At 39.1% G+C, this 16,582-nt stretch overlaps 1 protein-coding gene across 7 annotated transcripts in view; it reads right to left on the bottom strand.

Moving 5' to 3' along the window:
• Positions 1-16,582, bottom strand: part of CYTIP (cytohesin 1 interacting protein) — a 68,316-nt gene that overhangs the window by 10,196 nt on the left and 41,538 nt on the right. For 6 of the 7 annotated variants that reach the window (XM_006767381.2, XM_015566297.1, XM_006767383.2 and 3 more), the window contains 5 exons: positions 9,848-9,897; positions 9,561-9,615; positions 5,105-5,207; positions 4,793-4,886; positions 1,544-1,613 (listed from right to left, as the gene is read on the bottom strand). In XM_006767381.2, the coding sequence (XP_006767444.1) occupies positions 1,544-1,613; positions 4,793-4,886; positions 5,105-5,207; positions 9,561-9,615; positions 9,848-9,897 (372 nt within the window). The remainder of the gene's footprint in view (positions 1-1,543; positions 1,614-4,792; positions 4,887-5,104; positions 5,208-9,560; positions 9,616-9,847; positions 9,898-16,582) is intronic. The other variant, XM_015566298.1, reaches the window with a different exon arrangement.

Raw genomic sequence — 16,582 nt, forward strand, 5'->3', positions numbered from 1 at the left:
GGGAACGTTGGTTTCCTCCATCACTGAAGCAAGCAAGCCTCATGTTAGTTTCAAGCTGCCTCGCTGCCAGCCGCCATCTTGGCTGGCAGTTAATTTGCATATCGCCCTGATTAGCCAATGGGAAGGGTAGCGGTCGTATGCTAATTACCATGTTTCTCTTTTATTAGATAGGATATGCTATATTTATTCTTAAGTACCTTCTAATTTTTCTTTCTTAATAAATATAATATTTTAATATTAAAAGATTTTTAACTTAATTGTTACTGGTTTTTAAATATAATAGTCTTGATGATCTCTCTTTATTTTAATAAAATGTTTATAGATTTCCTTAGATTTTTCTGTATAGTTATAATTTTTTGTAGATAAAGTTTTGTCCCTTTACCTCCAATTATTAAACTGTGTTTGAAATAAGAAAAGTAAAAACTATAAAGATGTCAATTGATTTTATTTATTTTATAAATGCAATTCAATTTCTATGAAAATCTAAACGAAAATTTTTCCCAAAGAATTTTACAAATTGATTTTAAAAAATAATAGGTCTAAGCAAAATAGCAAGATGTTGACAAAGAAGAAAACAGGTCTTATTGATTAATTAGATGTTGGGGAAGTGACTACAAGATAAAATATAGATACTGTATAGTAACTCCATCCTCAATGGAGTTAATACTAATTATTCGTAATTAATGGGCTCAATAATTTAGAAGTACATACTTCATAAAGAAAACTAATAAATGGCAGCTATCGCTATACAAAACCCAAGTGAGCAGCCTGTCTACAGCAAACCCTGCGATCCTTGCTCAGAGGGGCTGCAGCCCCAGGATACAGAGTCCTTGGAACCGGGTAAGGGTCTGCAGGGCTCTGACCCAGGTGCACATGAGTGAGGTCTGAACTTCATGGCCTGCCAGAACCCCTCCAGTCTACTAAGACTTAAAGACCTTCAAAGAGCCATACCAGAAAATTTTCACTGAACATCCTACACGATGCACTTCGTCTCAAAGCTTTATTTTTTCCTCTTCAAAGTTGACAGTGTGCTTGCCAGTGAAAGCAGATTCAAGGACAGCCAAAGGACTACAGGGAGATTATTTTCGTGGTAAGAATGAGGCAGAATGGAAGGACACAGAGGAAGACAATAGGAAGCAAAACTTCCAGGCCCTCTGCACACACACACACACACACACACACACACACGCAGCACTTGGGAAAATGACAGACCAGCTCCTCCTTTGTTCCCCCTCACCTACCCCACACAAAATGTAAATCAGGAGAGAAAGGTGCATTAATGAAATGTTCTTCAATTGATGTGCCTTCCTGTTGCCTTTTGAGCCTCATAGACACACAGAAAGAGGGAGGAAATGATTTGCGCTGGTTTGTGAAATTTAATATGCCTGCAAAGCCAATTGTCTGTCTCTTGATAACTCAGCAGTTTAGACTCATCATGACATTTCATCCTCAAGGGCTATCTCAATTCCTCAAATAGATCTTCATCCTACCACTCACACATTCAAGGCTGAAAAATTTTCCTCACTGTATTAAATTAAATTACCTTTAAAACTTGCAGCTTTGCTTCAAGCTCGGCTCTCTTGAGAATTGCTGTTCCATTAAGAGTCTCTATCCTGTTTTAAGAAAAAAAAAAAACGGAGAGGAGGAGAAGAGCATGAGTGATTCATTCAAACAAGTACCATCCTTACGAAGTACTACAATTTAAACTCAGGCTCCTTAAAAGACAACATAAATGTTAAGATTCTCCTGGCACTATAAGTATCTGGACCTACTTCAAATCTTCTAACAACATTTAGAGAAAGAAAATGGGGGAAACAAACAAGCAAAAAAAAAAAAACAAAACTCCCCTGCAGAGGGTGAACATTCAGAGAAAGAAAATGGGGGAAACAAACAAGAAAAAAAAAAAAAAACTCCCCTGCAGAGGGTGACTGGAAGAATTTGGTTAATTTGTCAATTGTAGCTCATTTTATAGAAGCCCCTGTATGATGATGGTGGTTGTTCTCTACTAGAACCTATTCTTGTGGGGTCTGGCTGAATCACCTCATCCATTTGGTGAATATTTATTGGACATCTACTATGTACCAGACTTTGGACACCATGCTAAGCATGAGGAATATAGCAATAAGAATAGCAAGCAATAAGAATAACAATAAGAATTTCAAACAGTGGCATCAACATGCTATTCCTTGAAAGGAAAAAATCTTTTCCTCACTAACATGTCAGGAGCTTTTACCTCTGTAAATTGTCTTCACTTTGGAACGAGAACAAAGAAAACCAGAACTACTATCAGTTAGTAACCTTCATATGACGCTCTCATCTCAAAACCTTTTAAGCTCACACACTTCAATCCTAGAATTATCTACTTAATAGGGTTCTTTCTCCCTATACCTTTATAAAAATAAAAAGATTTGTTCTATCCTGAGTGATTTGATTTGTTTTGTGGGCACAAGTTAAGGCCTTTATTTTCACTGTTAAGCCATCAATCTGAATAAGATAAATTTTATGTGTGAGTCACACACCTAAACATTTTTAAAGTATTGGTTCAAATTCCTTCTATAACTCTCTAAAGATGCAAGAATTTTTCAAGGCATGGTAAAATATAAACATTAAATGTGGAGATCAATTTTCCTCAATTTCTAATAGCATAATACCCAAGATAATGAAATGATAGCAAGCCAAGACATTATCTGCTTCCTCATTAGAGCAGTCTTGATTGTGAGCAATGGTGAGGATCCCTGCAAATCTGTCCCATTGGGATTTTTAATGTCAATCTGACCTGCCCAAGCAACAGATGTCTATGGGAAAACCTCAGGCCTAGATTGGCTGCTCTCTTCAGTATTAGTATAGACTATCATTTTCCTGATCTCTGACTTTCCCACTGTCTCCAGCCATTACTCCTTAGATATCTCCTGACGCTTACATTAGGTTTAGTTAAGAACAATCTTCTGGTGCTGATAGAAGACTGATTCCAACTCTGTGGATCCTATGAGTTCAGGTAAAGAGAAGCTTGAATCTGCAAGGCAGAAACCATATAGAGTCCAAGAGAAAATGTCGGTGGTTGGACTCAGTCCTCTATCACCAGCAGTCATCTTCCAAAACCACTAGACACACCAAACATCCTTGAAGTTTTAGACCACAATCACTGAAGAGTGGCCAGTGGATTCTCTATTGGCGGCTTACAATGAGCAGCTGCGCTGGGGCTGAAAAGAAGAGATCGTGGCATCCGGAGCAGGTGGTCAAATCCCAGCCCTCTGACTTACTAGATGGTTGATCTTAACTACACCTCGTTTCAGTCTCAGTCACTTCACCTATAAATAGGAATAAAACTAACCTCATGAGGTGGCTCTGAAGAAGAAATGAGAAAATATAGGATCTAACATAATCAGAATAAATCCTAAACTACCTAGCCTGGTTGATAGACCCATACTCTGCCCCCAGGCCAACTCCCTGTCTTTGTTGTTGTTGTTGTTAATCTGCACCCAAAGAAATTTTTCCCATCGGTTTTTAGAGAAAGTCAAAGGGAGGGAGGGGGAGAGGGAGATGAAGAGAAAGAGAGAGAGAGAAAGAGAGAGATGTGAGAGTGACAGGTCCATTGGTTGCCTCTGGCACAAGCCCCAACAGGGGCCAGGGACCAAACTTGCAACCCTTGACCAGGAATCAAATCCATGAAACTTCAATATATGAGCCAACTATCTAACCACTGAGCACACTGTCCAGGGCTCAACTCCCTGCCTTCATCCCTTATTATATTCCCCCTAATTCACCAACCACCAATTACACTGGCTTTCTTTATCTTCCTTGGATGTGCCAAGTCCTTTTTGACTACTTAGAGACCTCTCTCTTTACTTTAAATGCTCTCTTATGAAGAATTAATATAATCATCCTTCTTTTCATTTAGGTCTCAGCTCAAAGTCCACCTCTTCAGAGAGGACCATTTTAAACACGTAAGCTAAAGTATCAGCCCTCTTGCTCAGGGTTCTAACCCATACCTTATTGTACTTGCTTCATAGCAATTACGGATAATTGCAATATCAACATTATTTATTTTGCAGGTTTTTCTTATCTATCTCCTTCCATCTCCCCTGAGCCTATCCCAGTGCTGGAAACATAATATTTGCTCAAGAAATACCATTTTAACAAATGAGTGAAATCCATCTTTTAACTAAATACTAAAGTTTTATTAGGTACTAGGGATGGTATAGTTGAAAAAATAAATCTCCAATAGGGGAAACCAGTGTCCCATTATTAAGTCTGAAATAGTAGTAGGGGTGAGTGTGCACGCATGTGTGTGTGTGCGTGTGTGTGTGTGTGTGTGTGTGTGTGTGCAGGGTGGGGAGGGCTGTCTGACTTGGTTCTTCCTTCCGAATGGAACACTCGATGAGAAAAACTATTGGCTTGTGGTATAAGATGAAAAACTCAACCATTCTGACCTTTTGTTTGTTCTAACCACAAGTTTATATCAGCCATGGAAATTGGATCATTTTTTGTCTATCCAAAGAAAAGGAGTGCCAGTTTAATTGAATTTAATGTTATTTTTTAAAATACTCTCCCTCCCACTTGGATGTTTGGGCTATCAATGTCCTCTGACTTCAGATGTTGACAACATGTTCAAGTTTGAGGAAACCTTGAGAAACAAAAGGAACTGATAAAAACGTCTGTATCCAGTTCCAAAGCTATGGTGCACTGCCTCCCTTCTTAGGAACCTGAACAATAAGTCTATTCATTCACTCAACAGGCATTATGAGAGACTGTAACATTTCTGAAGCCCCAGGGAAAGCAGATGGATAGTTACGTTAGCAGGTTTCCTGACGATCTGATCAGGTCAACAACTTGCTTGTGGGTAAAGCCTTCTGTGCCCACGCCATTGATATTTGCAAGGATATCACCTGGGAGATGCCAAGAAAAAAAATGAGTGTTAATGTGATAGGTTAAATAATCCTTCCTTGCATGCAAACGAAGAAAAAAACAAGCAAGCCTCAAACCTTAGCAACATAAAGGCACTAAGAAAATCCGAAGCAACAATACTGTCCTGACCTTCGCTATCAAAAAGTTTTCTCTTCTTGCTATTTAAATAATTCTTAACATGAGCAAAGCTGTAAGTTACCGGCTTGCAGGCCAGCACAGTGCGCTGGGCTGTCCTCCTGGATTTTGCAGATCAGAGTGCACAGCTCTGAGATGCAGGTGTTCTGGTTCTGGAGCCTGTGAGTCTGCAAAAATTCAAGTGAGACATAATTACTATTCCAAAAACTCAAAATCTATTTGTCAAAAAATAAAATGGTGTCAGTTGTGTAAGTGGGATAATGGAAGATGCAGAGAACAATTTGGAAAGGCTTTCCTGAATATAAACTGACTCAAATAGACCAGTGGTCGGCAAACTCATTAGTCAACAGAGCCAAATATCAACAGTACAACGATTGAAATTTCTTTTGAGAGCCATTTTTTTAAAACTTAAACTATATAGGTAGGTACATTATTATTAACTTAATTAGGATACTCCTAAGCTGGCCTTTGCTAAAAACGTCCTCAATCTGAGGGGTTGACCTCAGCGAACGTACCCCCACTTCTTCTAACACCACTTCTTCAAAATAGACTTGCCCAGGCCAAAAACCGACTTCTGCGCATGGGCCACGAAGTTTCAATCGCACCGTACGTGTGCGCCCACACGTGTTATTTTGTGGAAGAGCCACACTCAAGGGGCCAAAGAGCCGCATGTGGCTCACGAGTGGTGGATGAGCCACTGGTGGTCGGCAAACTGCAGCTTGCGAGCCACATGCAGGCGTGCACATACAATGCGATTGAAACTTGTGGCCCATGCGCAGAAGTCGGTATTTTGTGGAAGAGCCACACTCAAAGGGCCAAAGAGCCACAGGTGGCTCGTGAGCCGCAGTTTGCCAACCACTGAAATAGACCAATTTTGCAATCCTACCAGATAATCTTCAACCAACCCCAGTCATTAAAAAAAATCTGCCTAGAGAAAAAAAGTGGGATAATACTGGCTCAAGTTTTTATATTTCCAGGCCTAAGAGACCACCTGATGCTCTCATTATGGCATATTTCCTGAGGAAAATTAAGTTTCTCATTTCCCAAACGGGATTAAAAAAATGGTGGCCAATAGCAAAGAGAAAGATGCTCCTGAGGGTCTCCCATGCTAAAATACTCACTACAGGAGACGACAAAATAGTCCATGTCCAGCAATGGAGATATGCCAACAATAATTCTTTTACATTAGGGTTCTGCAAATAATGACAATCTGCCCTGCATTCATTCAAAAGCACTATAATTGACTCAGCCACCTTCATTTCTGAGCACTTGCTGGTACACCTGTCTTGAATAATCACTGGTTCATTAGTCACCCAACCAAATCAGAAAACGTTATGCTTCACTTCTTGCCTCAATTTGGCAAGAGCAGGTTGTTTTTGTTTTTGCTTTTTAAATTATACCAAGAGCACTGCATACGTGTTTGCTAGATGACTTATAGCCCAACACAGGTAAGTTATGGGGTCTAGTTCCATTTAGACTCAAAATCACCATTCTGATTCCTAAAATTAAGCCACATTCCAGAACTGCCTCTTTATGAAGGAATTTATTAATGAGTATTAATGAGTATTAATGAGTATTAACTGATGAGTATTCCTTCTTATATTTTAATATGTTTTTATTGATTTTTTTAAGGAGCAAGGAAGGAAAAAAGATAGAGTGATGGAAACATCAATTGACTATTTCCTGCATGCCCCCTACTGGGGGATCGAGCCTGTAACTCAGGCATGTGCCCTGAGTGGGAATCAAACCAGTGACCTCTTGGTTCATGGGTTGACACTCAACCACTGAGCCACACTAGCAGGACCCTTCTCATTTAAAAAAAAATGTTGTTATTTTTACTGATTTTATAAAGAGAGGAATGAAGAGGGAGGGAGAGAGTGAGAAACATTGATGTGAGAGAGAAACATCAATTATTTATCTCCCATACGCCCCCCTACCTGGCATCAAACCTGCAATTTGGGCATGTGCCCTGACTGGGAATCAAACCAGTGCCTATGCTTAACCAACTGAGTCACACTGGCCATGGCTCATTCCTTCTTATTTTACAGACTTACGAGCTCTAGAACCAGAAGGTAGTCATGTGCAAGCAACTTCTAGAAATTTGACTTCGTTAAAATGTAAGGTTCTAGTCACTCAAGGAGGCATTTAGAATCCCCATATCTTAAGGTAAAAGGGACTTTTAGAGGTCACATAATATATTTCCCAACTCGTAAAGAGACACTTTAACAGTTTTTCTGCCAGGAAATCTTGCCACAGCCAGACCTCTCCAGCCCAGACCTTTCTGGTACAAGAACTATAGCTATAACAGACACTCCATTTGGAAACCACTGTTATACCAACTCCATTAGCAGTGAAAATGTGCCCTCCAGGTCCAGGGGTGAAAGTGAGTGCAGTGAAGGAGAAATGTTTGCCAACTGCTATAAAATTTGTGGGTTAGAGATAGGAAAGAAAAGGCAGAGGCCCCAAAGTTATAGGAAGAAATAACTAGTTGAATCTCTCTCTCTCTCTCTCTCTCTCTCTCTCTCTCTCTCTCTCTCTCTCTCTTCTGCTTTCACATTTAATAACAAAACCAATCCTTAGAGACACAAAAGTCACATTGCCCTTTCTCATACCCAATGACCTCCATTCTAACACTTGTCATTTGCTGATCTTCTACTGGTACAGACACATTACTAAGTATTTTGTATGTGTTATTTCATTTGAAATTCCTAAAACCCCCACGAGGCAGGTGTACATGAATCTAAAGCCCGTGCTTCCATCATACTCTGTGATTCTCACTAGCAGCATATGAGTAGCAACCCGTGGAAAACCAGAGAGGACAGTGAGGTTGTTCTCTTCTAACCACCCCTTCCCTTGGTAGACCAGGACCCACATAGGTGTTAACATTATGAGCACATGAGGTTCTGTCTGGTCTTCAGAAAGTTCCCACGGCATGTCCTCTATTCAGTGAATATGCAAATGTTGTAAGTACTCGAGAAGAGGCACCGCACGGAGCTGGTAATGGAAAGCATACACCCAAAAAGAATGCCCAGAGGAGTGAGTTCCTGCAGTACTGATATAACACATAGGTGCTCCGGTTCAGAAGTGAAGCCATTAGCTCATGTTGAGCTACAAAGGTTCATGGTGCTGTAGGCTGTGGTCTATTAGTGACCCTTACTCCACATGGAATGTGTGTTTATGGTATGGGGGAGACACCTGGGGGGCAGTGACATGTCATAGAAGCATGAGAAAAAAAATCCTATTTGTCACTTTAAATAAGGATACGTGAGCAGCCACTGATCCTGCTTTCAGTAGCAATGGCTGCACATCTTTGTGCATAATTCTCATTTTAAAAAAGCAATCACAAAACATACAGTCTCTGCAATAGATCAGGGGTTGTTTTGTGTGAATGGGGAGAAAGCATAGTACTGCTTTTAGAAGCATAGTACTGATAGAAGAATTATAGATTTCCCCAAATTTTAAAATAGAAGAGGTCAGAAAACAGAAGGTATCTTCTGTTCTCCTACAGCCTCCCTATGTTCATTGAAGATAGAGTTCCATTTTGTTTCTTGATTCATAAAGCATGCTTTACTTAGCAGCTTCCTGTTCCTTATCTTAAAATACACGCTGACTTTCCAATTGTGGAAAGTCACCAACGTTTTCTGAAAGCAGCACCAAAGCTAAAACCTAAAAGATGATGTGCAGTATAAGAATATGATTGTGCAAAATACATCTAAAAGAAACACAAAAGTTTAATGGAAAAATACACACAGTTAATGCTTAAGCTACTACTGTACTTAATTGCATTTGACTTCATTTGCCCTAACTCATCATCTTTACAAATATGGCCATTTAAAAAGCAGACAACAAATAAGAACTGAAATTCTTCGGCTATTACATGGAAACCTATAGACTGTTTTAAAAATTTCCCAGATTACGAAGCACTACGCAAATAGAGCCATGTTTTTAAGTGTTTCAAATAATTATAAAGTGTCATCATTAATATAAAAGGGCAAATTTGTCATAAAATAATTTTTTTCCAAAATGTAGTAGGAATTATACATGAATGCAGTCCATATATACAAGTATATATGTTTTCAAGGATTTCTTAAATATCAAAGTATAGATTTAAAATCTGACATGTAGTATAAAAATCATTAGGCAAAGACAGCAGACAGGCAAATATTCAAAATACACATCTATAAAGATTATTTCTCTCTCTTATTTAAGACCTGCCATGGAACATATGTAATACTTTCAACAATAAAGATAAAATAAAAAGACCTGGATGACATCAAGCATTTCTGATCAGTCTCAGACTCTCATGGAGGCTGAAGCAACTAAGAACAAAGAGTTGAACAAGTCTCAGGGGTTTTATTTTATGTGTTTCAATGTTTTCTTTCCTAGATCGTCCCAAAGGCACTAAAGAACTACCAAGATAACCACACATTGAATAAAAATCAGTCTCCATCATTCTCTACTTCATTCTTACTTTGCAAATATCATGACACTACTTTATGAAAAGTTTGAAAACTGCCCACCTGAATTTCAAATCCAAACGTTCCATTATCCTGCTTCTCCACAGTCACAAGCTTTCTGTAATAAAATATTTAAAAAATGTTTTAAAAAATGATGCAGAAAGATCAAAGTATCATATTTGTCACATACTTATTGAAAATGAAAAACAGCCACAATTTAAAATAGCTGACACTTATGTAAATTGTAGTATTGTAAGTGTGTGTGTGTGTGTGTGTGTGTAAATAAGTCTGGAGAGCTGTGTTCCTAAATATGTTGATGAGAGACCAAAAAAACAAATAAATCTCTTTACCTTTGAGACCAGGCAAAATCACCCAAAGAACTTGATCTCGTCAAAGCAAGCTGAAAAATACAACAAACACACCATTACCAAAAGGTCCTTAAGACACATCTGTACATGTTTTAAATCACAAAGAACTTTGCTTTTTATCACCTTCTTTGGCTCAGCTCAAAGAAGGTAAAGGCAGTAATTTCCATTGCTTAGTGGTAGCACGGGAGAGCTGGCAAAGGGAGGCCCAAGCATTCTTTTTAAAAGATTTTAAAAAGCTCTGATAATAATACACTGTGGCAAGAGTCAATGTAATGTGGCAAAACTCCAAAGCTTCCCAAAAAGAACTTCATATCTAATCTGTAATAAAAATAGACTCTGAGAGATTAACCATAGAGATTAATCCCACTGAAGTCCAAAGAAAAACAGCACCCAGGAACGGCATGCAAAACACAAATACTTAATCATTTTTGGAGATGTTGATGAAATGACTGCGTTTATAGTAATAGTTACTTTAAAATGTTACTTTTTAAAAGCAGGTTAAAGTATGCTCTAAAGAACCGATTCATATGCAGAAATATAACCCAGGTAAAGCCAAACACTCAAAACCTCAATTCTGTTTATGATTTATTTTTGTAATAGTTTTGGAAGAGTGCAGTGAGATTTCCAGCCAAGGAAGAAAAAGGAACCCCGGAATGGTCTAAATGGCATTAAGAACACCACCTTCACTTTATGTTTTGGAAGAAGATCATATACACATAAAATTCCAAAATACATTCAACCATTGTCAGTTGGGGAAAAGCTGACAAAAGGTGGCATCTAGATTTTTTTAAATGTATTTTTATTGATTTTAGAGAGGAAGGGCGAGAGAGAGAGATAGAAACATCAATGGTGAGAGAGAATCATTGATCGGCTGACTTCTGCACGCCCCCCACTGGGGATCGAGCCCACAACCTGGGCATGTGCCCTTGACTGGAATCGAACCTGGGACCCTTTGGTTCGCCGGCTGACACTTTATCCACTGAGCCAAACCGGCTAGGGCAAGCATAGAGATTTTTAGCTGTTTTTCTAAGTGATCAAAATGAGTTTCTGTGAGTGTTTTGTTTATTTGTTGAGGAATTAACAAATGTTAATTAGCCTTTTCTCAAGTGTTGGTCCTGGGGCCCTACACATAAACATTCATGCTCCAAGGTTACCCATGATGTTTCGCTGTCAACCTAATATAAATTGTCAGGAAATCAATGCATACTGAGTCTAAACAAATACAAATAAAATAGAGAAGGAAAACTGGAAGGAGAAAAACTCATAGAAGGAATTAATGCACGAAAGAAACCCTCATTAAGGCATTTGTTAGGAGAGAAGCCCACAGCCCTGTAAGGAACTGGAATTACCTAGTACCAGATGCCAACATTCTGACACATTTTCTGGAACACTCAGTATTAGGGCAGAGTTTGGCTGCTGGTCAGTAAAGTTAATGTAATGGAGTGCTGGTTTCTTCCCACTGAGTTGATGTAAATTAATTACATCTTTCTTTTGAGTCAGTTCTGAACCTCAAATCATTTATATCATCCTATGGTAGCAATAGGAAGGCTCAGACACAAAAAGATTGTCTTGAGTTGCTGCAAAGTATTGATTTTCAACTTATAAAGACTGACTGTGGGAGAGCTACAACAATGTGTGTGGTTTATTTCAGCCTGATTTTGTCCTGGGAAGTATCAATAAGAAGAGTGGGGGCCATTAAGCTGTGTAGTAGGCGAACTTCTGGTGGAAGAGAGCAGGAAATGATATTCCCAAGCATTCTCAATCTTTCCCTTACATTGTTTCTCTCATTTTCTTAATCTGTTTTTGTTATTTGCATCTCATTGGCTTTTTTATCCTTCTTTCAAGTTGTAAATTACTTAGGTAGGCCATATCTATGGTTATCTATAATCATAACCAGGGTTTATATTTAAAAATATGACCCTTGCTTTTAGTTAGCAGATTAGTCATAGCATTGATAGGAACCCCAAGATTTCATCTGGTCCACCCTCATCCTACCTTCTAAATAAATTAAAAAAAATCATTCTAGATAGATCAAATCTAAGATTTTTTAAATCTACATGACAACTCCAAGACCTAAAGAGAGGGATCATAAACTCAACCCCAGACATCTTTCTATTAGTGGCTAGCAAGGGGTTAAAGAACTTTGGGTACTCAGCAGTCTCAATTGAATCACCAAATTGCTAAACCTAGCGTTCTCATATTATGTGTAATAAGAGAAGGAAATTTCCCCACCTCTCTCCTGCTACCCTTTCCATCTAGCTAATTGAGTCACTGACAATGAACATTTTTGCCTAGCACGTTAGAGGCATAGCGGGTGATCAGCTCCTATAGACTGACTGATTCGGGTTATCAATGACACACCCCAAAAATCAGACTAAGCCAAATTATAAATTAGTTTCCACTCTGGGTTAGCAAGGAGCCTGTTTTAGGGACCTAACATTGAAAGAAGAAAAACAATTTAAATAAACTAGGCACCATCAAATTCCCTGACCCGTGCCACTTCTTGACACAAAGACTACTTGCTTTTGATCAGGGCTGTCAGACGCAGGTGATGTGGAAAGGAATGTTCTCAGGGTTCAAACTTGTTCTCACCCTGAACTACCTGCCTCGGTGAAGAGAAGTTTGCCTAAGGTCTTATCGGAGGTCTGACACTTGGAAAAAAGTTTTCCCTGCAGCCCTTTCCCAATGTGAGCAGCCTGGTTCTAGGACCTCACTAGAGGAGTCTCTACTCTCAGCCTGCCCTCCGGAGTCTTTTCTCAGGGCGGTGGTGATGGCACCAAAACTCATGAATGAGGCGCTGGTGTGGAATGAGCAGCATATGCTGGCAACAGCTGTCTTTTATTACACATTATCTAATATGAGAACGCTGGGTTTAGCAATTTGGCAATTCATTTGCGACTGCCGAGTACACATAGCTCTTTAACCCCTTGCTAGCCACTAAGGTAGAGATGCCTGGGCTTGGGTTTATGATCCCTCTTCTTTTGGTTTTAGTCAGATGACTTAACAATCAGGCGTTAATATTCAAGATGTAATTTTTCCTGCTAGCCAGCGATTTACACTGTCCCTTTTTAGTGGGAAACCAAGACCAAATGCTCCGGCTGTCAGCTTGAAAAAGAGGAATGAGCCGTAGCTCAGCCAGATTGCCTGTCAGGCTCAGAGGAGCTCAAAGGTCAGGACTGTAGCCACTCCTGCTGTTAAGTAACAGAGCACTACTTCCTGGTCTGGTCCCCGCTCTGTACTCACTTCCTGAAAGCGCTGAGGGAGGAGAGAGAGGGGAGGCACTCATCCATAGGTGAGGAGTGCTTTAGTTTGTTTGTTTGTTTGTTTGTTTGTCTGTTAAAAAAGTTCCAAATCATGTGCTCTGTGCCCTTTCCTGTCCCCGCCTCACTCGCCCCAGTTCTTGCATGAATACAGCTTGCTTGCTTTTTCCTTTGAAAGCAGGATTCTTGGGATACCAAGGCTGTGCAGATGACTCTACGCTACAGGGAAATAAAAGCAGTGAACTCAATTGTTTGACTTGTAAGTGCCCTTAAGGAACCCAAAGAGGGTGGCAGCTCCCCAGGAAAGTCTCATGGTGAGCTCAACAATCCCTTTTCTCAGGAAGAACTGTTGGAACTTGGCTCCCGGTATGCAACAATGTGGATCAGAGAAGACTTTTCCAATTCTTTTGTGGTGAAATTAACAGTTTTCTACCTAAAATGATTCATTCAATGAGCAAAATACCTCCAAGTTAGGAGGAGCATTTGGGAGTTTTGGTAGCAGACGGGTGTGCAGCCACAAATAATGTAAAAGCTCCTCATGGGCAGGACCCATCCCAGAAATACACGCATTACAGAGTTGAGCACAATAGTCCATATCTGAAGTTTTAAGTAAAATCACTCTCCCGGAAGTTGTCTGTTTAGTAATACAATTGACCTCGAACAACATGGGTTTGAACAGTGCAGGCCCATTATATGTGGATTTTTAAAATAAATAGTGTAAATGTATTTTCTCTTCCTTATATATTTTTAATATTTCTCTAGCTTATTTTATTATAAGAATACATTATATAATACATATAACTTACAACAAGAGATGTGTTAATCAATTTTGAACAACAAATACACATCTATCAACAAGTGAATCTAAGAATCAAGTGAATAATCTGATGAACAGAATAAACTGGTGATTATAATAGAATCAGGGACAGCTTATGCTCTCAGTAAGGCTTCTTATCCATAGTAGGCTCTTTAATAATTAAGATTTGGGGATCAAAACTTATACACCAATATTCAACTGTTAGCACCCTTAACCCCCACGTTGTTCAAGGGTCAACTGTCATTGGATAACCAAGGGAAAAGCAGGCCAAGAGGTTCAGTGTGTGCACCACTAGTGCATATTCAAGCTTCTCACAGGTCAGACCCTGACCTCACTACAGCATTTGGTAAAAACAGTTTTCGAGGAGCAACCCTAGTGCTTGGGTATTCTAACATTTCTAAAGATTTGCCTTACGGTCCCCAGTCTCCTTCCTACAGTGTTTTCCATGGTAGGTATTTTTCCCCCTAACACTGTGTTCAGAAATAAAAATAGGAACTGCACCGGGGTGTCTGTCACCTCTTTCAAATACAGGTATTGAGATAAATTTGCACACACAGAAATCTATTTTTAAGCAATTCTGAGTGTAAACACCCAAATGATTCTGAAGATGCATCTGAAACTACAGGCTAACCAGATACGGCTTTGCAGAAACCAAAGCCAACAATAACGAGAAGTGTGAATTGTTGACGTCAACGCTGAGAGGGTTGAAAATAACAGCGTGCAGAGAAACACCTGTTCTTGTGGTGGCCTCCCAGAGATCTTGTTGCCTACAATCCAGTCAGAGCCAAGCGGATGATTATCCTCTAAAAACCAGTTCAAGGAAATGGATCTCCTTTTGGGAAATTGTGTAATGCTGAGATTAACTTGCAACAAGTCTCATTGATGATAGTTGTATAGAATCAAAAGTATCATGTACAAGAGTTTTGTCTAGCCTTTTTTTTTTAAAGGTAATTCTCTTAACAGTAGAAAAAGCTATTTGACTAGGAGGAAGGACCATGAGAAAAGGGAGAAGAAAAGACCTAGAAAAGATGAGAACATACAAATAAATTTATTTGGGTGAGAATATATGTGTAAGTATATATACTATACACATGTAAACATATACACATACTTGTGTGCATCTCATATGCTGAAATCCCACTCTTCTTTCAGTAACCTCCTACTGATTGCCCTTTTACAGTTCATGCTGTCTTCACTCGGGCTTAAAATCCAAAGGTCCCTCTTCCATCTTCATTGCCTTTAGTATTCAAAACTTTGGGTCTCCTCTCCATTCCCTCCATTTCTTCTTTCTCCAATGAGTGCAAGAGTTGGTCCCTCACCACTAGTCTCTACCCACTTATCCACAGACTGCATTTCCAGAATAAGATTCCTAAGTCCCTCTGCTGCTCAAACACACTCAATGGCTCCCTGTGCAGCTCAGATTGCTGCTGCCTCAGGGGGAGTGTCCAAGTGTTTTGCAAAGCAGCCCATCTCTGAGGTCTCTCCTCACCTCCCACACAGACACTAGGTCCTCCTAACCCAATAATGTGTCCTTCCCTAAACATTCCCTGAAGACCCCAAGATCTGTGCTTCAGCAGTAATTATTCCCTTGTTCTGGAATTCTAATATCTGGAATATCTCTCCTTCAAAGTTGTATTCAAAAACACATAGTATTTGGATTCAAGTATTTATGCTGTTTACTTTGTATAACACCTACTCATTCTCCTGCTTCATTGTAAACCCAATAAGGACAGGAAACATGTTCTTCTCATCTATTATACCTCCTATACTGTTCTTTTTCTGAAAACTAAATGAAGATTTTGGTACTTCCAATAGTTGCTTTTTTTTCATACAGGTAGTAAATTGATGGACATGCTCATCATTATGTTAAATTTAACATCATAAAAGCACTTTTGCATTGAAAAGATTGATAATCCAAACCATGGCAAATGATACCCTTATCTTCATTGTGAAAAAATCCCAAGGAATCAGCTACATACATCACTGAGAAAAGATTATGACTCCCACTATGTTCTACTCTCTAATTCCAAAATTAAAAGGCTTACATGGAGAACATGATACATTTGCAACATTTAAGGGCAAATTTTATGCTCTAAAACAATTGTAAGTATTTTCTGCACAACTCTTATGGCTAAATTCAGATATGTACTTAGGACATTATAGAAGGTTAAATAACTAGAGGTGTTATGGTTTTAATTTTTTTTAATTGGAAGCCAAAGAATAAAAAATGTTTACAATAAATCCAGTTAAACATGGGCTTTTTTCCTAATGCGTTTCCCTCTCTGGGGAAATACTTTGCAGTAAAAATAAAAATAATAGCATAATTATTGAGCATATACTGCATTTCAGACTCGGTGTTAAGCACTGCATATTTCTCACTTAAGCAGGGTGGCTCTATTATTATCGTCACTTTAGGAAAAAGAAACCTGAATCTTTGGGAGGCAAGTGACTTGTCCAAGATCCCACAGCTCTTAAGTGACTGGACTGATGTGCAATCTGCACTCACTTACCTAATACAAATAGTTTCCAGAGCATGAGGCATGTGCCCATGCCTCAAAGCTGAAGATAATTTAGTCCACAAAACTTGTCCTCCAAAAAAGCACTCTCATTTGGTTATGAACTGAAACGACTATCTAAGAC

The sequence above is a fragment of the Myotis davidii genome, unplaced genomic scaffold, assembly GCF_000327345.1.
Source record: "Myotis davidii unplaced genomic scaffold, ASM32734v1 scaffold433, whole genome shotgun sequence".
NCBI classification, from domain to species: Eukaryota; Metazoa; Chordata; class Mammalia; order Chiroptera; family Vespertilionidae; genus Myotis; species Myotis davidii.